At 44.3% G+C, this 24,445-nt stretch overlaps 1 protein-coding gene across 3 annotated transcripts in view; it reads right to left on the bottom strand.

The window, feature by feature from the left end:
- Positions 1–23,652, bottom strand: part of TBC1D4 (TBC1 domain family member 4) — a 165,284-nt gene extending 141,632 nt beyond the window's left edge. The window contains exon 1 of one of the 3 annotated variants that reach the window (XM_084768286.1): positions 22,199–23,652. In XM_084768286.1, the coding sequence (XP_084624412.1) occupies positions 22,199–22,696 (498 nt within the window). In that variant the 5' untranslated portion in view covers positions 22,697–23,652. The remainder of the gene's footprint in view (positions 1–22,198) is intronic. The other 2 variants (XM_084768287.1, XM_084768288.1) reach the window with 2 other exon arrangements.
- Between the last annotated feature and the right edge of the window lie 793 nt (positions 23,653–24,445).

Here is a 24,445-nt window from a genome sequence, read left to right as displayed (position 1 = left end):
TAAAAATGACAGGGGAGGAAAAAGCACTGCCATTAAATTTTCCCAATTGTTGAGTTCTATACTTTAAAGTGAGATGAGGAGATTTGTTTAGAATGCAACGCTACAAAAAGCTTAAATTTTATTTTTTTATCTCTTGTCCCTAAACTCCTGAACCAGACACATACACACACACACACACACACACACACACACACACACACACACACACACACCCCAATCTACATTCCTTGAGACCAGTTGCTGGTCTGTTGGAATACCCAGCACCCTAACAATGTGCTTTTCCTCCTAGCTTCCCTCAAAACTATCATGAGCTTATGTCTCCCCAGTGTATCTGTCTACCTGTCTCTTGCAGAAATCACTTAACCCCACTCCTGGCTGCTAGCTTGCTAATCTTACACTTGATTAGCCCCACTCAATACTTGCTAGGGCTGTGGGACTGATAACAAAGGTAATGACAAAGGTGATTAAACCACGGACAGCTACAAGGTTCTCATGGCTCTTGTTAAATGTAAATAAAGGCAGGTGTAATCTCAGCAGAGGCAGGCTGATCTCTGTGAGTTCGAGGCCAGACTGGTCTATAAAAGCAAGTCCAGGACAGCCAGGCTTATTACACAGAGAAGCCCTGTCTTGAAAAACAAACAAACAAACAAACAAACAAACGTTAAAAATTAACTTCTAAAATTCGTATGCTGACACCAGCCTTATATTTATTATTCTTGTATCAACTGATTTGTAAACACCCAAGTCAGTTTCATTTTCGAATCACAAAAAAGTCCAGGGGAAATGTGTTTAATGCTGTGAGTTTCAGCGTGATATCACCTTCAAAACATACCAGTAATGAGAATACCGTGGCTGATATCTTGCTTGCTTCCTGGCAAACAGGAACCCACAGTAACCTGATAGTCTAGCATTTTGTAGATAGAAGAGTTAATATGTTATATACAACTCCCGGCCAGGCGGTGGTGGCGCACGCCTTTAATCCCGGCCCTCGGGAGGCTGGGGCAGGTGGATCCCTGTGAGTTCGAGGCCAGCCTGGTCTACAATGCGAGTCCAGGACAGGCAAGACTACACAGAGAAACCCTGTCTTGAAAAACCAAAAAAAAAAAAAAAAAAAAAAAAAAAAAACCCATATGATCCAGCTATACCACTCATGGGAAGATAGCCAAGGGAATCCAAGTCAGTATGCCACAGATAACTGCACATCTGTGTACTGTGCACAATAGCGAGTTGTGGAACTGGCCTGGGTGTTTACAAATTAGTTGATACAAAAATGAATAAAGCTGGAGAGATGGCTCAGAGGTTAAGAGCACTGGCTGCTCTTACAGAGGTCCTGAGTTCAAGTCCCAGCAACCACATGGTGGCTCCCAACCATCTGTAATAAGATCTGGTGCCCTCTTCTGGAGTGCAAGCACACATGCAGGCAGAACATTGTATACAAAATAAATACATAAATACATTGTAGGTAAAATAAATAAATAAATCTTTTTTTAAAAAAAAAAAGAATAATAAAAATAATGCTGGTGTCAGCATAGGAATTTCAGGAGTTAATTTTTGTCTTGTTTGTTTGTGGTTTCTAGACAAGAGTTTCTCTATGTAACGGCCCCACAAAACACCTTCTCCCACCCACTTCTTGCTTTTGGCTACAAACAGCCGGAAAACAACGAGACCCATATATAAACTGAAGAAATGTCCAGGCAGGTGGTAATCAGTTTTGGTTCACTGAGATTCAAGTCCGGTTTACTCCCATGCAGTGCTAACATGGTCGTCACTCTGCAGCCAACAGACAGCAGGGCTGAGAGTTTCAGCAGCCAGATGCCAGAGCCACAAGAAGCTGATCCGGTGGGGTTTGTTCTGTTTTGTTGGGTATTGCTTTGTTTTTGTGTTTTTGCTTGGTTTGTTTCATTCACAAAACTGTCAAATCCGTCATGTAAGGAGTACTACTATTTCCAGGCTTTACATCGATGCACAATAACCAAAGGAAAAGGGGATTTCTTACAAGCCCTCAACAACCCTTCATCTTTCACAAACAGAAAATGTGATACGTTCCCTGGAAGGGCTGGATCCCTCATACAAGCTGGCTTGAAGCTGGTTTTCCAGATCTATCAACGGCACGGTGTGGTGGCCCCTTCCTGTTTTCAGTTTCGGTTACCCCTAATCTGCTACAGGCCAAAATGCACGGCTAATCTAGAAGTAAGTCCTAAGTTTTCAACCTCATGTTCTTCTGACTAGCTTAAGAAATGGCCAAGTTGTCTTGATCTGTCTGCCTGGAATCATTCCTTTACCCAGCATGTCTACGCTGTATACAATTGCAGGATATCTGATCCCATTGGGAACCCCAAGATTGCCAACTGTAAAAACCTGTTTCTTGTTAGTTTGGCTCAGTCCTAGCAGACACCTTTAATCCAAGAGCTTTCTATACACAGGATTTAATAGTTAACCTTCGGTCAAGAGGCAGAGCAAGAAACCAGCTGACAGGGATTAAGGAGATAGGAGGGACTTTGAGTTAAGGGTATTTAAGACAGCATGGAGAAGAAGAAGGAGCTCTTTGGCTTTTTAGCTTTTTGGCTTTCTCCTCCTGGGCCGTCAGCTGAGGCAGCAGGTTCTTTGGCTTTTGGCTTTTCCTTCTGGGACATGAGTGGAGTAGGGAGATCAGCTGGGTGCTTTCTCTGCCTCTCTGAGCTGGCAAGTTTTCACCCCAGCATCTGGCTCTGAAGTCTTCAAAAGGAAATCCAACATTGGGATTTTTCATTCTTTCTAACAACATTTTAGCACCCAATGTGGAGTTGTGTACACACACACACACACACACACACACACACACACACACACACACACACTTTTATTCACCTGTTTTAATTGTTGTCTCAGAGGATTATTGCCTCTGTCTGCTAACCTAGACCTAATCCTGGAAGCTTCTAGCCTCCATACAATCTAACCTAGTCCTAGAATGTGTTCAGCCTCTTGAGACTTACTGCTTAATGAGCTCACCCTTTCTTGTTCTCACTGAGCTCTGGGCTGGTGGTTCAACTCAGATGTTCTGGCTCAAACTCCTAGGTTAGCAGACAGACACAATAATCCTTTGAGGCAACAATTGAAGCTAGCAAATAAAAGTTCCTTTTACAGTCTAGGTTATTAGATAAACTCTTGTGGTGCTTGTGGTCAGAGAGTATTTATTTTTATTCAATTATGGAGGAGTGATGCCGACAACTTGGTTATACTAAAGAGAAGCCTTATAAGTGAAATGGTGAAAACTCGGGCTGGAGAGATGGCTCAGAGGTTAAAAGCATTGTCTGTTCTTCCAAAGGTCCTGAGTTCAATTCCCAGCAACCACATGGTGGCTCACAACCATCTATAATGAGATCTATTTGCCCTATTCTGCAGGTGTACATGCAGGCAAAGCACTGTTTACATAATAATAAATAAATAAATCTTAATAATAATAATAAATGGTGAAAACTCTCAACACAATAAGAAAAGGGGGAGACGTCACATAATCAAGTGCTTAAAAAGCTCTGCTGTCAAGTAGTTAAAAAGCTCTGCTGTCAAGTGGTTAAAAAGCTCTGCTGTCAAGTGAGTCTTCCAGCAGCAAAACTGTGAAAAGGGACAAAGAACTGTGTGCCAGCTTTCTTGTTGTTTCTCGGTTTACAAAAGCTACGGCTGCTGTACACAAGAACTGAGTTAAGAAGGAAAAGGCACTGAATTCTGTATGCTGAACAGGAAAATGCTTGGAATCTATGGTGTTCACCATCATCCTTGAGTTCAGACCTCCCCTAGGATCTTGGGACATATCCCTGAAGGTAAGTGGAGGCACTAGAAAGATTCCCATTGGAATGAGGAAGAAACTAGCTTTGCTACAGTGTATGAATGAGTGATAGATGAAGAGACAATACATTTTTTTTTAATTAAGAATTTTATGAAAAGACCTTAAGTCTTTTAGAGTTCACCGCTTCCTTTTCCTTCCTAGCCCTGGCCGCATCTGAAATTTGGCGTTTCTGAGTATGTATCTTACATTTATACAACACTCTTAAAAATGCTTTATATAAGCTGGGCCTTTAGTCCCACCACTTGGGAGGCAGAGGCAAGTGGATCTCTATGAGTTCAAGGCCAGCTTGGTCTACAAAGCAAGTCCAGGACAGGCAGGGCTGTCATATAGAGAAACCCTGTCTTAAAAAACAAAACAAAACAAAAAAAAAGCTTTATACATGAACTCTCTTAGTTCAGAAACACCTTATGAGGCTGCTCTATTTAACCAAATCCACATTGCAAATAAGAATATTGCGGTGCAGAGCAGTGTAGGAACTTGCCCAGGGCCACAGGAGGTACAGTTGAGAGTCCTAGAACCTAGATCCCAAAGCCGTAGCCCTCAGCTGCTACAGAAAGCAAATGTATGCTTAGTTGCTATCTGTTTGCTTGTCTGTCTCATTCATAAAACCGTCAGAACCATGGAGTAGGGGCTATATTAATTTTGCCTCAGTATCAGTATTCAACACATCATCAGTTACGTGGGAAACATTCCAAACCAACATATATATATCTGATATATATATATATATATCTGAAGGAATAAGCACATGAATGGATGAGGTAATTAACAAAGGACCAACTTAAAAAAAATACTATTTCTATAATCAAAGGATCTATCCTATTACATATCTGATTGCAGAAGGAACAGTCTAGAGCACCAGTGGCCTACATCTGTTCTCACATCTCTGGTTAGAGAAATGTTACTGCTTGTGTCATCCAATAGGAATTCTTTTTTGTCCTTGGCCTCCTCACCAAATAGTAAATAAAATCTCAAGCTGAGTTAATTCAGTCTGGGTGAGAGCCCTGAATATACTCAAAATAGGGAACGCTGTAGGGTGTTTTCTGTATTTACCTGCTCTGCTCTAGACAAGAATTTGATTTATTAAGACCGAGAACCAAAGGCACAAAACAACTGTAATGTAAAAGTCTGATGAGCATCAAAAAGGAACTTACTATATTTTAAATCACCAGATGTATTAAGCTTAGTTATTTAGGGTTTAAGATGTTTTTAGATCTAGATAGATGTTTCAAGTTGATAATGATGAGATATGATTGATGCTGATTTACATTCAGAATTTTAGACTTACCAAGATAGGAAAGATGTTTTCTTCAAGGCTGTCAAATACAAATAGCCAAAACACTAAGAATGTAACATTTATAAAATTCCTGATTGTGTCATGGTTCTTCTTGGTATAGGTAGTTTATTATATATGTATGTAATAATATAAATGCATATGTTTTTAAGATTTTAATAAAAATAAATAAATAAATAAATCACCAGGTGTGTGTGCTCATGTATCTGTGAGGGTACGAATGTGCATGTAGAGAAGTCAACCTCATGTGTACTTCCTCAGAACATAACCGACCTTGGTTTTTTGAGACAATATCACTCACTGACCTGGAACTCACCTATCTGGCAAAGCTCGACGGACAGCAAACCCCAGGGATTTGCCTTGGTGCACTTCCCAGGCCTGGGATTGAAAGAATACAGCCCCACGCCTGGCTTTTTCCCCCTGGGTTCTGGAGAATCAAACTCATGCCTTAATACATGCAAAGCAAGCAACTTCACCGAAGGAGCTGAGTCCCTACCCCAAAGTAACAGCGGTTAAATAAACTAACGAATTCATTGTCCCTTCATGAATTTAGTAGACATAGGTGTATTCAACATGTTAGACTGTAATTTTCTTTCATGATTAGCAACACATAGCTTTTAAAAGAAGCCACCTGGGGGTTGGAGAGATGGCTCAGAGGTTTAGGGCAGTGACTGCTCTTCCAAAGGTACTGAGTTCAATTCCCATCAGCCACATGTGGCTCACAACCATCTATAAAAAGATCTGGTGCCCTCTTCCGATGTTCAGGAGTATATGCAGGCAAAAGATTGTATACATAATAAATAAATAATTTTTTTTAAAAAAGGAAGCCACCTGGAAACCATCCTCTATAAGCTGCTAAAAAACTTTACTGGGCAAACATATGGCAACTTTCACTATCAGTGTCCAGAATCAATTCGATTTTCATAGGGGGAAAAAAAATCATAGCCAACAGGACTTGAAAATAAACTATTACATGAGGCAAGCACAAGCAGAAAAACTGGTTCCTAAATAAACATCTCACGCTCTGTCTCCAATCCAATACCAACAAGGATCAGCTCCCACACTCAGTATGTTAGTGGAAGTCTTTCACAGAAAGGTGACCTGCAGCCAGCAAGCTAGACCAGTAGGGGAAGCTCCCGCCACAAAGCCCAAACCTGAATCTGACCCCCAGCACACGTAGCGGGAGGACAGCACTCCACACTTGCTCCCTGGCATGCATTTGCATGCGCACATGCAATAAACAACATCCAATAAACAAACAAGTAAACAATTTGTTTAAAAGAAATGACCTGTGTGTTTATCCTCCACTCCAGAATCATCAGTGAAATAGAGGAGAAAGCTGTTTAGAACTCACCTTGGCTGGATTGAGAGGGAGAGCCATAGATCACACCGTTGTGTGCATCCTGAAGAATGTTTCCAGGGTCCCTGGAGGCTAAGGGCCTGACTTAATGATTGGCATAACCCACGGATGGGTTCAAAGTTGGAAGGGACCACTGGGAAGGAGAATCCTCGTTAGAGGAAATGTGCCTTTGAAGGGTGGGCCCACGCCCCTTCCTGTTCCTCCTCTTTCTCCCTGGGCTCCATCAGCTGAACAACTTTCCTCTGCCATATTCTTCCTCCGCGCTGCGTCTGCCTTCCCACGGGCCTAAAAGCAATGGAGCCATCTGGCCATGGACTGAAATCCTGACCCCAAATTCATCCTGCCTCTTTCTGGTAATTTTCTCCGGTATACTGTCGTGAGCACCAAGGTGTGACTGAGACAGAACCCAGTATATGACCGAGTCTCTCAGCCCCCGCAAGGGATCAAGTGCTGAAGGAATGTATGGGTGAGGATGTTCCTCAGAAGTTAACAGGCTATGTGGAGAAAATGCCCTTCGTGAAGGGGATGGAGTTCGAAGAAGGGCCAACGCCTGCGCTTACAACAGCATATAATCACTATGGCGCCTTCAGGAAGAGAGAAAAGAGGAAGAGGAGGTCCTTTCCAATTCAGCCTACAAAATATTTTCAGATTGTACTTAAATTATTCACTTAGAATGTGACTGGCTCATGCTTACAATCACAGGATATAGTAGAATTACAAGTTTGAGGCCAAACTGGGCCACCTAGGAAAACCCTGTCTCAAGAATACTTTTAACTTCTCATTTAAAAACATGCCTCATAGTCCCATTTAACGTTTTATGAGGTATAATTTCTCGAAAATTATAAGTATCCATGTGGGAAAAATACTATTGCACAGACACATTATAATTGACAGCTGTTAAAAATGATGATGACTAAAGGCAAGACATTTAGGACCACACATATGCTCCTGACAGTGGTCTGCAATTCCTGGCTGGGGATTTAATTCCCTGAGGACAAGGACTAGCTCACACTCGTCACTAGATTGGAATGGCCTCCTCTTGCTGAACTACGCCCTAGTCACACAACCATGAACAGACAGGAGCTCCCAGCACGGAGCTTGCATTCCGCAGGTGGGGGATATCCTCAAAAAAAAAAAAAAAGCAATCAAAACAACAATATTTAAGTGTCAAGAGGAAAGCAAAAGCTGACACAGAAGTAGAAAACTAAGGCACCAACCTATTTCAACTAGACATTCCCTGGAAGCATGCAAAGGCTTTGAAATTATCTAAGGACTGGGCTTGTTTTGAACAGGGCAGCCAATCCGCAGGTCAGAATCTCGGAGGATACAGATGAGTCGACACACGAGGCTCTGTCAGCCAAGACACACAACAAAGCGTGTGCACACGGCCTGAGTTCCCAGGGCCTGGCTTGTGTTTTATGCTGATGGAAGGCTACGAGTGGAGCAGGGACAAGAGTAAAGATACAGTCTCAGAAGATATCAGTACCCACATCCTAGCTGAGGTGATGGTGAGGAGAGCAATGTAGCATATTAGAACTAAATTTAGTGAGGTCGGGCAGATGGCTCAGTTGTAAAGTGCCTATCACAAAAGCATGAGGATTTGCGTTCAATCCTGAGCTCCCACGTAAACAAGCTAGACACAGTGGCATACATGCGCCTGCATTCCCAGATCCAGAGGGTTGGGAGCACGGGGATCCTTGAGGTTTGGGGCCTGCCAGTCTACCTATATCGGTGAGCTGCAAGTTCAGTGAGAGACCCTGTCTTTAAAAAATAATAATAATGAATTAATTAAATGAGGAGCCTGTAGAGATGACTCAGCAGTTAAAATCACATGTTGCTCTTGCAAAGGACCCAGGCTCAGTTCCCAACACCCACACCGTCACTCACAACCATCTGCAACTCCAGTTCCAAGAGATCCTATGGCCTCTTCTGACGTCTGAGGACACCAGGCACGCCTGCGGTACACACACATGCACTCAAGCAAAACACTCATGTACGTAAAAGATAAAATAAATGAATTCTTAAGAAGTGGAGGGTGACTGAAGAAGACACTAGATGGCGACCTCAAGACATCATGTGCACAAGCATAAAGATGTGCACACAAACATATACATATACATAACATATATAATATTATGTAGTATATGTGTGTGTGTGTGTGAGTGTGTGTGAATACACACACACAAGGACATTTAGAGGGCTAGGGTTGTAGCTGGTGGTAGAGAGCTGGCCTAGCATGGACAAGGCACTGAATTTGGTTCAGAGCATTTAACAAAAAGAAAAACAAATAACTTCCAGCCAGCCTCTTGGAGCCTATCTTTAACCTTAGCACTAGAGAAGAAGAGGCAGGAAGAATCCAGTTTGGGGCCAGCCTGTACTACTCTACACAGCCAGACCCTGTCTTAATGACCAAAACCAGAACCAGAAAGACAAACTTGGGAGAGGAGTTGGTATAACCTGCCTCAAGGACCAAAAACAGGAAGTGAAAAGCGGGACGCGCAACTCCAATTCCTGCTTCTCCGGGATCAGCTATAAGCACAAGTGCAAAGTCAAGTAAACATTGCGAGCAGCGGTTCTCAACCTTCTGATGCCACGACCCCTTGTACAGTTCCTCCTGCTGTGATGACCCCAGACACAAAAGTATTTTCATTGTGGGTTCACAACCGTAAGTTTGCTACTGTTATAAATCTTAACATAAATATCTGTGTTTCCCGGTGGTTTTAGGTGACCCCTGTAAAAAGGGTCAGTCGAACCCCAGGTTGAAAAGGGCTGATTTCCAGCCTAAAAACAAAGGGCTGGGCTGCAATGTAAGGTACCATCAATAAAAATGCATAAAATGGATTTGAGAACATGCATGGAACTTGAAATATCTGCTCTGCCAGATTTTTGTGGAGATCATTTGAGCCTAAGTTTCCACTACTGTAGGACTGGGACTTTTAATGCCCATTTGTCCAGAAGACTGTCTAAAGCAAAGGCCAGCAAGCAGCTGTAAAGAGACAAGAGAATTGTGGGTCTAGGCATCAGTCAAAAGTGTTTCTTTGGCAATTAAGATGCGTTTAAGAGGGCTGGAGAGATGGCTCAGCGGTTAAGAGCACTGCCTGCTCTTCCAAAGGACCCAGGTTCAATTCCCAGTACCCACATGGCAGCTCACAACTGTCTGTAACTCCAAGATCTGACACTCTCGTACTAAGGCACATTAAAATTAAATAAAATATTTTTTTTTAAAGATGCATTTAAGAGGCTGGGATGTAACTCAGTTACTAGAAGTCTTCCTTAGTGTGTGTGAAGCCCTGGGTTTGATCCAGAGGTGGCTCACAGAATAAGCACCACCCTTGGGAGTTAGAGGCAAGAAGGTCAAGAGTCCAAAGGAAGTTAGAAGTCAGCCTAGGCTACACAACCCTGTCTTAAAACCCAAACGGACAAGGATGGTTCTAATTTGATCATGTTGTCACTCTAGTCATTAAAATTTAACAATTACAAATTTACATATCCTCCATAATTTCCAACAGAACCATCATATGTCAACTATTTCCCAGATTCCCTAATCAAATGTAAACTATTTGTTGGTAATTCTTATTTCTGAAACTAATAATTCATTTCATTAACTCAACAGAGAATAATTAATAGATTTCATTATCTCAATAGAGAAGCTGAAGACACCCAAAAGTCCTGTCTGCCACATGGCCCACCTGCAGCAGGAGCCACTACAGTGACCAAGTATATGATGGAAAGATCATAGAGAAAGAGAATGATGTGAGCACTACAAAAATAGGTGGAATTGGAGATAAGAGGGTGGAGAGGAATAGTCTGTTGTAAGTAGCATGCCCTGCCACCTAAGGCCATGGTGAAGTCACAGTCAGTGCTGCTGCTGGTGGTGGCCACATCTGGGTCTGTGACCATGCAGCAGCAAGGGTATGTGTCAATGTCCATGGCTCATATTACCATCAAAGACCATTCGGATGTCCCCAAAGGTCTGGGCTGCCACCATGTTGATGTCCCAGGACTGAGCTGGCCCTGGAAGGCTGAGGCACTCAGGAGAGCAGGCCCTGTACTTTGCCTGAGCAGCACAGGAAAGCAGGTTCTGGTGGTGTGGATGAGGATGAGATGGCCCCAATGGCACAAGGGAGAGAGAGCTGTCCCTGCCCCTGGATGAGGCAGCGCTGCAGAACTTGCCCTGGTGGCGTGGATGCAGGAGAAGTGGCAGGCTGAGCAACTCAGTTACCACACAAACCCAGATCCAGGACCTTGACTTGGCCCACCCCAACATCTACCGCATCTATGAACTACTGGAGCAGATGATGGGATGGATCCTACAGATCCAAAGCTGCAGGATCTCCATGGCACAGGGCAACAGCTGTATCTCCCAGAGGAGGCCTTGTGAGGATCTAATACAGAGAGTGTAGCAGACCAGAGGCCTCGAACCAGATCGATGCATTGCAATGAACACTTGCAAGTGAAGATGCGTGGACTAAAGGGTATACTGTGGGACACACTGTGACACACTACAGCTTCCAGGGTGAGATTTTCATTTGTTTTGTTTAATTTTTTTATATTTTTAAATCTTCTTTTGTGGAGATTGCAAGGGTGGAGGATGTATACAAAGGGCAGGGGAGGTGAGTGGGATTGGGGTGCCTAATGTGAAATTAACAAAGAATCAATAATAAGTAAAAAAAAAAAAACAACAACAGTGTTCATATATAGACCATATTTGCCACCCTTCTCTTACTATTTTATAATTACTGCTAGGAACTAGAGAAGATCTGCCTCTGTAACCTGTTTCAAATTAGACAAAAGAATTGTAAAAAGTTAAAGAAGGGTTTAGGCTCAGCACCATATACAGGCCAGGAAGGCTTTATAAAACTCCATATGAAAACCAAAATAAAATCTCTACCCAACCAGGTATGGTGACAGACACTTTTAATCCCAGCTCTCTGGAGGGAGAAGCTACAGGATCTCAGTGCTGGCCTCAGTTTGAGGCCAGCCTGGTCTACAGAGTGAGTTCTAGGACAGCTAGCACTACACAGAGAGAAACCCTGTCTCGAAAAACCAAAGAGCTTGAGTTAGCTCAGTGATCAAGCACTCGCCTAGCATGCACAAGGCCCTCAGTTCCCTCACCATCAGATAATCAACCTAAGTCACACAGATATTATTTTTTCATTCTCATGAGCATAAACGTACAACCAGGTACAACGGTGCACACCTATGTACCAGCTACTCAGGAAGCTAAAACAGGATTGTCTCTTGAGCCCAGGAGTTCAAGACCAGCACAGGACATCCTAGAGATGCACCTTCTCTTAAAAAAAAAAAAATCAAGTCTATGTTGACATAAATTCAGCATAAATATAAAAAGCAACAGCAGAGGTCTATAAGACTGATACATAAAAACTAACTTCTGGCTGCATTTCAGAGCAGCAGATTCCAAAAAAAAAGCAGTGGAATCTGCCTGGAGGGCAGCTGGCTTCTAGCATTACACACCTGTGCACCTCCGGAGCATAATTTAATCTTTCTAGACTCTAGTTTTCCCTTCTGTGGGGGAAATACTGATACATACTTTGCGTGGTTACTGAGATATTAAAATGTATATCTAAGAAAATCACCAAGAGCCCAATAACCGTTCACACACACTCTCACTCTCTCTCTCTCTCTCTCTCTCTCTCTCTCTCTCTCTCTCTCTCTCTCTCTCTCTGTGTGTGTGTGTGTGTGTGTGTGTGTGTGTACAAGTGCACGTGCATGCACACAAAAATGAGCTTGCCCAGTGGTAGGTATGGATAGAAATCTGTTGTTTTTCCACCTTGTTGTTTTTCTTTCTTTGTTTGGGGAACAATTGATAACAGAATCTCTCACTGACCCTGGAGCTGATGGATTCAGCTTTGCTGTCTGGACACCAAGGCTCCCAGGGGCTGCCTATCTCTGCCTCCCTAGGTCCCTAGTCCCATTTACCATGCTCAGATACAATGGAAATGTGAGGGATTTGAACTCAGGTCTTCCTGCTCGCTAAACAACCACTTTATCCACTGAGCCACTCCCCAGCCCATCTTTCACTTTTAAGAAAGCAGCTTAAAGGTCTACCAAGGTGGACAAATGCCTGTATGACACTCATGCCACATTAGAAACCTGAGGTGATGAGCTCATAGCATCTATAGCTAGCAAGGCCACAGAGCTATCAAACTTGTATTACTATTTTATGCAAGCAATCCTTCAAGCAAATTATCCTGACTATAATATTAAAATTGCAATTGTAACATGACTCTTCTTCAACTTTATCAGAAACTCCACAACCTGCTGACAGCCTCTACTTTATCTCTTCCACATTAACCTCCTCCACGTCCTTCCTTCTCCTAGATTTAATGATGCAGCATTACCACTCCAGTCCTTCAATACCACCCTAACATTCCTTTCCCTCAGCTAAGACCTCTACCCAGAAAAGTCTTCTTTAATTCTCATACCTGTATCTTGTCATAGAAAATGATTTGATTGAACACACTGAATTCTCAACAGTGTCTTCAAAGTTCATTTTATTCTTCTATTCCACTTGATCCTCACTAGCTTAGCCAGGTGGTGGAACATGCCTTTGATCCTCGCACCCAGGACACAGAGGCAGGTGGATCTCTGTGACTTCGAGGCCAGCCTGGTCTACAGAGTGAGTTCCAGGATAGCCAGGGATACACAGAAAAACCCTGTCTCAGAGGAAAAAAAAATGCATCCTAACTGATCTGTTGCTCACTTTACAACTGAGTTTTTGGGACTTAAACGAAATGGGACTCTAAACCAATCCCCTGAACTCTTTTCTTTATATATCTTATTGCTATTGTCTTTAGTTATGTGTCAGTGTAGGGTTATGTGTACATAAATTCAGATAGAGGCCAAGAGTGTTGACTCTCTTGAGATAGGAGTCACACGTAACTAAGAGCTATTTAATCTGGGTGCTGGAAATCAAATCTGAGTCCTCTAGAAGAACACTGCATGCTGTTAAGCACGGGCCCATAGCTCAAGCCCAACATTTTTTTTTTAATGTTTTTTTTTTTAAGACAGGATTTCTCTGTGTAGCCTTGGCTGTCCTGGACTCCATTTGTAGACCAGGCTGGCCTCAATCTCACAGTGAACCGCCTGCCTCTGCTTCCCTGAGTGCTAGGAACAAGACAATTACCTTAAAATAGAGCAGGGGAGAATAAATGGATAAATAAAAGGAATAAACAAAATATTTGCCACAATTTTTCAGACTATCCATCATCTTACAATATTGCACAACTTTATTTCTTTCAGCCTGGTTTTCTGCACACCTTTCATATAAGACATGATGGTATGTTCCTCGCTTGTATCTTCTGTTTCAGAAGTAATACACTAGATAATGTGGAAGGGGGAAAAATATCACTGAAGTCATCCCCACCAAGCAATTAATTTACTCATTCCACAGTGGGGAAAAGTAGCATTTGAATGGAGTTTGTCTTGCTAAACGCTCTTATTTATCAGGATGCAAATAAGTAAACGTTTCAGTTTTTGTGCCAACTATCATACTTTGACATTGAAATATATCCCTCATCTCACCTGACAATGCCCCGCCCCGCCCCCATAACGCACAAGCAAACAATAAGGCGGCTCTGTTCCACCTCCATGACCCGAAGATAAACTTTGCATCCGGCACATCCACAAGCTCAAGGCACCTGTACAGGAAGAAGGCAGTAAGCTGGGAGATTAAAAAACTGCCGTCAAATCCTTTGCAATTGGATCTGACTTCTCATCTTGCCTTAAATCTTCAGCTCTGGGAAGGACTCTGAAAGTAACCAGGAGTAAAGAAACGGCCACACAGCCAGCCAATGAACATGGCTTTAGATGCACAGCTCCCAATCCCACGGTCTGGGCATCACCAGGAAGAGAATGAAACACTGAGAGGGCAGATCTGTTTAGGAACCCCTTCAGAGGATGCTGACACATGCTCTCGCAGGGAGGCCTGTGTTTTCCAGGCGTGAACCTGGTCCTACACGGCTGTGGTGTTTAGGATGAGTCCCCATCATAGGCTGGTGCTACCTGGGAGCTGGGAAGCTCTGCGCACAGGTGGTCATCTTTCCTTCAGGCACTCCAGTTCTTCCATGGAGTCAAGCCGGGTCCACGTCAACCTCAGGCCAGCAGGAGGAGTGTACTAGTTAAGGCTGCTATTGCTGCAGTGAAACACCAGGACCAAAAGCAAGTTGGGGAGGAAAGGGTTTATGTGGCTCACACTTCCACATCACTGCCCATCATTGAAGGAAGTCAGGGCAGGAACTCAAACAGGGCAGGAACCTAGAGGTAGGAGCTGAGGCAGAGGCCATTACGGAGTGCCGCTTACTGGTTTGCTTCCCATGGCTTGCTCAGCCTGCTTTCTCACAGCACCCAGGACCAGAGCACCAGGGGCGGCATTACCCACACTGGGCTGGACCCTCCCCCATCAATCACTATGAAAATGACCTACAGGTTTGCCTATAGCACAATCTTATGGTGGCGTTTTTCTCAACTGAGGTCCCCTTCTCTCAGATGACTTCAGCTTGTATCAAGTTGACATAAAACTAGCCAGCGCAAGGAGGAATCAAAAAGTACTTGTGACTTGTCTTAAGCAGCCATTCTATAATGAATGAATTATGAAATATGAGGCCTGGTGAGCTGGCTCTGTTGGTTAAAAGCACTTGCTGCGCAAGTCTGAAGACCAGCCCTCTCACTGACACACGCGCGCATGCACAGACACACACAGACACAGACACCAATAATCATAATAAAGTAACTTTTTTTCTTTTGAGACAAGTTCTCTCTACATAGCCCTGGCTATCCTAGAACTCACTGTGTAGAATAGGCAGGCTTTGAACTCACAGAGATCTGCCTGCCTCTGCCTCCTGGCTTCTGGGATTAAAGGTGTGCACCACCATATGTGGCTACCAAGATAATTTTTAAAAAGAAATCTAAGCACACCATTAGTCATAACACAGTACTCAAACCCTTAATATTTTTGTAAAAATGTTTTTAAGAAGCTGGGCATGGTGGTGCATAGCTATAATGCCAGCTTTCAGGAGGCAGAGGCAGGTGGATTTCTATGAGTTCAAAGCCTACTTCGTCTACACAAAAAATTCCAGGCAAGCCAAGGCTACATAGCAAGATCCTGTCTCAAATTAAATAATTTTTTAAAAGCTTTGGCTTGGGGGAGGGAGATATTGCTCAGCAGGTAAGAGCACTGGCTGTTTCATTTCCCATCACCCACGAGGAGGATCACAACCATCTTTAACTCCAGTTCCGGTGGACCCAATGCCCTCTTCCATCCTCTGGAGGATGTGTAAGTGTGTGAACATACATGCAGGCAAGGAAAGCATCAATACGTATGAAATAAAAACTAAAGCAAAAAGATTTTTATTTTACTTATGTGGGTGGGGTGTGGTATGTGCACGTTGACTGTGGATGCTGAGGGAGGCCAGAGGAAAGACTTGTATTCCCTACAGCTGGTGTTGCAGGCTCTTGTGAGCCACCTAAGGGAGGATGGGAGAAGAACTTGGGTCCTCTTCAGGAACAAGCACACCATGGTTTTATGTGGGTTTTTTGGGGGGGCTATGGGGGGAGGACAGGGTTTCACTATGTAGCTCTGGCTGTCATGGAATTTACTAGGGGGACCAAGTAGGCAGGGAACTCACAGAAATCCACATCTCCCCCAAAGTACTGGGCTTGAAAGGGTACCACAGTGCCTGGCCCAGCAGTGCGTGCCCTTAACCACTTGACTTACCCATCTCTCCAGACTCAGCATCTATATAGTCTCTAATTCTCACAAATATAGACTTCTTTAATTGTGGAAATGCATATAACAGTAAAAACTTTTTTTTTGAGGCAGGGTCTAATGTAGTCCAGGTTAGCCTTAAATGTGACATGTAGCTAAGGATAACCTCAAGCTCTGACCCTCCTATTTCCATATACCAAGTGCTAAAAGCTTTCCAGCGTGAAACACTACACTGCCTGTGTGGAATGATCCTGGGACTTCATACAGTCCAATTAGTATTCTACCAACTGAGCCACGGACCTAGCCCCCAACATCCCCTCAAAACTGCAGTAACATTATACACACAGTCTCTTTTCAAAAGGAAGTAAAGATATACGTATTTGCAGATTAGTGACCTATCCTTTCTCGTAAGAAAGTACCAAGTATTCCACAACCCAATTCATGCCCATGGGATTTGTAAAAAGTTTGCGCAGGTTTGTTTGTAAAGAATTTTCTAGTTCAAGTATCCAGGTCTGGCTGAAATGGGCTAAAGCTGGCATCCTTCCATAGCCCACTACAGAGACTTGCACAGATGGGGAGTGCTGGACCCTGCTGGACACACCACAGCATACACTTAACCTCCTCTTCATTGCTCTTTGCACCTGAAAAGCCTGTGTACATCATGTTTTTCCAGCTGAGTGCTTCTCCTGGCACACACTCTTAACTCTAATGGAGGGAGGGGTGTGAATCCAGAGGGCACATCACCATGGCAACTCCCCACAACAGACACAAGCTATCAGCTCAGCACTCCCATCTCTGAGATCACATGGAGAGCCACCCTCAGAAAAGAGATGTGAGTAGATACTCTGTAAGACGTTAGCCTTTTCTGTTAGGCGAGCTTCCAAATCAGAGGCCCAAGATGAACACAGATTCTATAGTTAGCTGCCATGAATGTTCGGCCCATTCTGCCTTTACCCAGTCCAGGTGCATAACTTGTTGTGTGTGGGTAATTTGCTAGTGGTGTCCTCTTTCACAATAAAAACTATCCCCAAAACAATAAGTTATATGGTCATCCTCGAGGCAGGCTCACATCAGAAAAGGGACAGGCTTGTGAGACAAAGCAAGGCAAGCCTACTGGAGATGTTTGCACACCCACAGCTCTAGGCTGCCTTGTAGACTTTGCTCGGCGAATGCAGGGAAACAGTAGGCTCCCTTAGCAAGGAGCTGAAGTCTCCACTTGAGAAAAAGAACTTGGGACAAGCGAACAGGAACCCAGAACCCTGACCTACTTTGTAGGAAGCAAACTCCTGAGTGATACAACTGCTGAATGCCAGCGTGGCTGGCGGAAGACTCACGTTGGAGCAAAGACAGTTGGCCCAACATTGCCTGCTTGAAGAGTCATACACAGTCAAATGAGACGCTCACAGGGAAAAATGGCAAACAGTGCCAATGGCTGAATTTACCAAGTTCCCAAATATTTACATTTGGTGGAAATTGGGAGCTATCTGAAACCATACCTTCTGTGTACTGCTTGACACAAAGTGGGTTCTTAAGTGTTTAAAATATCTATCAGAAGGGATAAAAATTTAGATGTAATATGAATAAATTAATAAAATATATTTTTAAAAAATATTTATCAATGAATGCTTTAAAATGTGAGGAGATGGATAAAATAAATGATACATAGGTAGAGAGAGAGATAGAAAGAGAGATTGATACTTAAATTCCAATTTCAGCTTTTTCTTGTGAAGTCAGAATTTTGACACTGAGCTTGCATCTACTCCTATGATTTCCAGATAGAGCTGCGTAACCCTGAGAAGAGACAACCCAGCTCAGCTCCCCCACAGTCCTCACTCAGCTCTCTTCTGGGGCACTGGAGTTTGGAACTACTAGTTCTTAGCCGAGAGGGTCTTTGTGGATACTACATCTGGCCCCCTCAAAAAGATCTTCTGGCAGGAATTTGCTCAGTTCAGAGAAAATAAGAAATCTACAAGCCTCCTCTGTGCCCTCTCTTTTATAATATCAGACGGTGCTATGCAAACTGCCAAGAGAAGGAAGCAATAAATTGTCCTCCCAACTATGACAGCCATGAATCACACCAAGGACCTATAAGGTAAGATATGTCTCAAGGGGCAATAGTGGCACTCTTATTTTTGGTGGTAACCAACAGCTGTCTAATTGTTTAAGGTCCCTCTCAGGGGTGAAATCATGCCTAGGGGCTGGAAACCTAGCCAACTACCCAAGCTGAGTAAGGTCATGATTATTAGGGGTGAAGCTACTATGCCACCATTTTATTAGGCCAGCATAATTCCCAACTGCATTGTAAAATTTCTCCTTGAGCTGACAGTTATCTTTGTATCTGTGTAGCCCTCACCCATTTTCAAAGAAACTTCTCTTTGCCGAAGACAACTTCAGAAAACCACAACTGGTCAAACGCAAAGAGCAACTGATTGTGGGGTTCCCAGCCCCAACGGAATACATCTACAGCACAGTTCTTGCACCCAAAGCTCAGGGACCACCCGGGGAAGAGCCAGAAGAGCAAGAATTCTGCTGTAAGTTTGTGTCTATTGGAATGACAGAGAAGCTACAGCCATGATACCTCCACAATAGGGCTGCCTAAACTACTTGAACAGTAACACCAATATAAATACTAAGGGGGGGGGGGTAAGTGTGAAACCTCAGTGGGCCCCACCCTTACACAAAGAACTGCAAGCAATTAAAAACTGCTGAGAGAGAATTAGTGTTTCCCAAGGATGAACTACTACTACTACTTACCAAATACCCACAGCCAGCCCTAACATCATACTCAAAATAAAAGAAACACTAAGCAGGCTTAGCAAGCTGACTGTGTGTGTGAGTGTGTGTGTGTGTGTGTGTGTGTGTGTGTGTGTGTGTGTAAAAATAATAATCAAACAAAAAGAAGCCATGCATTTTGGAGAGAGTGGGGAGGGATATAGGATGGATTGAAGGAAGAGGACATAGGAGGAGTTGAAGGGAGGAAAGGGAAGGGAAAATTATGTAATTATATTTTAAAGTTTTTGTTTTGTTTTGCATTTTTGTTGTTTTATTTCGTTTTTTGTTTTGAGACAGAGTTTTTCTATGTAGCACTACCTGTCCTGAAACTTCCTCTATAGACCAGGCTGGCCTCAAATTCAGAGAGCTGCTGGGATTAAAAATGTATGATATATATATATATATATATATATATATATATATATATATATATATATATATATATCTGTGTGTGTGTGTGTGTGTGTGTGTTTGTGTGTGTGTGTGTGTGAAATGACAATAAACCAAATAGATGTTTTCCTTTGCTTTTCATTCACCAAAAAGCCATGTGGCTTTCACTGTCTTCTCTGAAATAAAGGGGTCACAAGGGTGGGGTGGGGGTGCAGTTAGCCTAAGTATTTTATTCGTAAATAATAACACACCCATCGTCTAAATCTATATGGTGGACGTGAGTCCAAGGATGTCTGTGATTGACTGAAAACTCACACATCCAGAAGAGAGCAGAGAGCCAGCACCTGCAGTGAGATGAGCATGGATGCTTCACAGCTCAGATCCTAAGAAAAAAATGTAACATACACACCAGCCAGGGGCACCAAACGACTCTTAAAGGCCTGGAAACTGTACCGTAGTCTTCCTCATTGCCAGAGTCAGAACAGTGTATTAGAACACAGTAAAGACAGTGATAATCTCAGGGGCTTTCCAATTTCATTTGTGAAATGAGTCTTAAATAACTAAGCATGAAATGAGCCTCGCTGGCCACCCAAGGTAGAGAGTTTCGAGTCATTTGCAGTGAAGTATTCTGTTGCAAAGGTAACAGTGAACACAAACTAAAATTGCCAGCAGGAGGCCTTAGCCCCACACAGAGAGCTGCAGGCAGCTAAGGAATGCTGAGTGTGCAAGAAATAGTCTCCTCCAGAAAAGAGCACACCCCACCTAGTTATCCAATACCAAATGGTCATCGCTGAAGACATACATACAAGTAACATTATACAGACTGAGCAGCTTGTGTATATTCAAAAATTAACAAAGGAAAAAAAAAGAGGCCATGGACTTGAAAGAAAGCAAAGAGGGGTTTGTGGGAGCGCTTAGAGGGGAGGAAAGGGAAATGTAAAATGATGTCACTTTATAATGTCAAAAATAAAAGAAATATTTTTTTTCAAGTTTAATTATCCTCTTCACATTGCCAGTTCTGGTTGTTGTAGGCATTTCTCTCGTGGGAGCTGGCACGGTGGCCAGTGGTCAAAAGCACTTCCTGCTTCCAGAGGAGCAGTTTGGCTCCCAGCACCAGACAACCAACTGTACGTACTACAGCCCCTGAAGGGAGTTCAAAGCCCTCTCTGGCCTCTGCAGGCACAAGTCCGTGTACACACACACACACACACACACTCCTAGCACCACACAACCAACTGTACAGCCCCTGAAAGGAGTCCAAAGCCCTCTCTGGCCTCTGCAGGCACAAGTCCATGTACACACACACACACACAAATATTTAAAAATAAAAACAAACAAAAAGAAAGTATTAGAAAGTAATGAGAGAAACTGAAGACCATCAGTTTTTTACTTGGGTTTTGTTACAGGACTTTTGTGGAATGTTATTACCAAACAATATTCTTGAACTTATGGAATGAGAATAAAACAAGGCCTTATTATAGGACGTTTTTCTCATCTAGTCCTAATTTCCCAGCTACCAAAGGAAAAAAAAATACCATGTGGTAGAACCTGAGTTTATTTATTTATTTATATTTAGTCAACACCGCTTTCCCTAAATCATTTGGAGAACAGAAATTTTTTGTTTTTTTGGTTTTTTTTAGAGAACAGCACAGGAGTGGGGCTTTAATAGTCAAAGGAAACAAAAACAAAGCACACACACACACACACACACACACACACACACACACACACACACACCTCTTTCCGTGCTTCTAAGCCTGTTTCCCAAGTCACAGTTACTGTAGGTTTTCCTCTTTCTGTTAGATCTGTGATTCTCAACCTTCCCAACTCTGTGACCCTTTATTCAGTTTCTCATGTTGTGGTGATTTCCAACCGCATTATTTCTTTCCTGCTTCATAATGTAATTGTGCTACTGTTTTGAATTGTAATATAAATGTCTGATATGCAGAATAGATGATATGCGACCCCCAGGCTGAGAATCGCTGGGTTAGCTAGCCCAGCACCTGTTCTATTTTAGTAACAGAAGACTTCGAGTTAGTAAACTCTGGAGAAATATTGGACACTAGTCTAGAAGAGTAAAATACTTTTTAAACAATATTTGAAACCTCCTCTACAGCACTGACGTTATTGTCTCTACGGATGCGGAAACAACAGAAAGGTCTTCCAACTCCAAATTCGCAGAATCATACTTGGCTGATAATCTGACAGTTCTAGACTCTGCTCTGAAATCACACACACACACACACACACACACACACACACACACACACACAATCTGACAGTTCTAGACTCTGCTCTGAAATCACACACACACACACACACACACACACACACACACCCCTGCCGGGCTACCAGGGTACCTGGGAGCGCTTTGGTGACATATGCACAAGCCAAACAGGTATACACTAGGACTATGGAGGGTGAGAACCAGTGCAGGGCCTCTAGGAACCCCGAGGTCTCTGGCGCTTCCAAGAAACTCACACTTGCACTCGTTGGCAAAAAGCAAGCCATCACCAGTCACCAGGATCCTCCTGGGACCCGTGCTTTGCCTGGAGTCCTCCAGACTTGCCATCTCCTCCTGGGGTCCCAAGACTACTCTGCGTATACTTTCCTCTGTCCGGCTTAGGCCGGCCAAGTGGTCCTTAGGATAACCCGGCCACCAACCGCTTTCTCTCCCACTCCCAGATCCCAAAACGAAGCGAGAGGGGCACCCGAGCGCGCCACGTGGAGCGCGAGCCAGCAGCCAGATTCAAGACAGTTCTTAAAAGAAGGGATCTCTGACTCGCCAGTCCCTGGGACCCTGGTCCCGCCCCCCCAGCACCCAAAACTTGCCTGGTTAGGGTCGGTGGCGCGGAAAACGTGGCAGGCCATCTGTGACTCGGGGTCGTCGGGCTGAGCCTTAATCAGGTAGGCAAAGTAGGTGAGGTCGTGGCTGTTGTGGATGAAACGCGAGATGTGCTGAGCCTTATGCTCGAAGATGAACACGCCAGTGTTGGGCTGCAAGGTCCCGGGGCCAGAGCCCCCGCCGACCCCGGCACCCGGCGCGGGGATGCAGCGCAGGAAGGGCGCGCTGAGCACCAGGAGCACCTCACGGGCCGCGGGCGCCCCACAGCCGCCCGCCTCCGGCTTCTGGCTGCGCCGGCGGATCTCGGCCATGAGCCAGGGTAGCATGGGCAGCGTGGTCCTGCGATCCAAGCACGACCCTCCCACGTACCATAGCCGGAAGCGCTTGTCGCCGGGCTTGGTGGCACCTGGCTGCGCTAGGGCACTGGGCTCGGGCTCCAAAGGGTGCGGGAACGGCTCATCCTGAATGCAGCTAGGCGACTCCATAACTCGCGCCTAACGAGGGCACCGCGCCCCCAACTCTGACTATGCAGACGCCGAGGAAGCTGCTTATTGTCGCCCCAGGCCCCAGCTCCTGCCTTGGTGCCAACAGCCCTTGAAGTCCGTGCTTCAGCGGCCCTGCCCCATGCGACACTTCCCCGGGCGCGGCTCCGAGACTCCGGCTGCAGCTCTGGGGACTTGCTGGAAACCCAGGCTCACGCGCGCAACCCCCTTCCTGGATATCGCGCCTAAGGGCTGGCCTGTCCTCCCGCCGCCTGTCCTTGGGGTCGAAGACCACTGCAAGTGAGGTCTTCTGCTCCCGCTCCTGCAGCTGGTTGCGGCCGACGCGATTGCCCAGCTTTGGCACTGGAAGGTTGGGCGGAGAGTGGGGCTGTGGGCGGGAAGGGGTGACTCGGGGCGGAGCTGACTCCTAGCAGGGTGACCGGCTGTCACCTGGAAGGTCCGGGGTGCAGGGTTGCGGCCCGCTCAGTCCGGGAGAACTACTCCAATGGAAAATAACAAAAACAAACGTGGCCTCGCGCGGGCGGTTCCTCCAGCCACCGACTCTGCAGGAGGGTTCGCTGCTCCTCCTCTGGGTCCCTCCCTCGTTCCTTCCTTCCTCTCAGGCCCACACTTTAAAACAGGCTGCTATTCCGCCTTCAGTCCGCCGGCACAGAGCTTTACCCGCAAAAGCAGATCTGAGGCCGCCTCCTAGCCTCCTTCTCCCGCCTCCGCCCCTCACCTCGCCTCAGGGGGCAGCCTTTCCATCCTGGTGCCTGCACTTCCCAGACCAGCCAGGCTTCTCCTCTTTCGGAGACTCTACTGCCCCCTGGAGAGGGGCCACTCTCTGTGGGGCGCTGGGATTTTGTTTTTAAGCAATATTTGCTGGGTTTTATTCCGTCTAAAACTTGAATATTACTATATTCTGCATCCTTTTTTTCCCCTAATCTCAGTCACAACTTTAAGCTAAAATAGTCCAATTCCAATTTTCACTTTAAATTTTAACATTGTTTGCTATATTTCCATTTCTTCCTAAAATATAAGGAAGTTAAACTTTTTTACATCTGCCCACTTCAGAGCTAATGCCAAATTTCTTCCCTTTTACATATGAGAATACATATTTCAAAGGGCATTTCGGAGACAGTTTGATCATTCTAACTTTAAAACAGAACAGTAATAATAGAATTCCTCTTCCATTTTAGCAGATTAAACTGGTTTTGTTATTGCTACTGCAGCGTGTCTGTTGTGAGTGTTTTAAGTCAAAGTCTTCCTTCCTGGATGGTACAAGTAGAGTTAGAACACTCCATGCTCCTGCCTCAGTTTTCCAAGTCCTGGGTTACCATGTTTGCTGCTCAAACTCCTATACTCTCTTTATCCCCTTCCTGGATGATAAGGAATGAGTACAAAAAAATAAAATAAAAAAATAAAAAAATAAAAAAGGAGGGAAACTGTAAACTTACTTTTTTCCAGGTGCTTAGAAGAAAAATTAAAAGAAAAAAACAAAACTCCAGTTTCTTTCGTTTTGTATTTAGTGGCCTTGTGATTTTCTCTAACGTCCTGCTGTCATTTTGTTTCCTGCACATGCAAAGTCGATGTGGTCAAATATGCTACACGTCTGGGGCCACCGTGTAGCTAGCCTCTTGTTGTTAATAACCATCTAAGCTCCAAGATGCAGATGTGTTAGTTGGCTTAAGTCCTTTATTTTAACACTTTTTAAAAAAATTTGTGCAAAATACAAACCAAGTCTTCAAGGAG

This window comes from Acomys minous (genome assembly GCF_964271855.1).
Source record: "Acomys minous genome assembly, chromosome: 18".
NCBI classification, from domain to species: domain Eukaryota; kingdom Metazoa; phylum Chordata; class Mammalia; order Rodentia; family Muridae; genus Acomys; species Acomys minous.
This window is presented reverse-complemented; position numbering and strand designations above follow the sequence as displayed.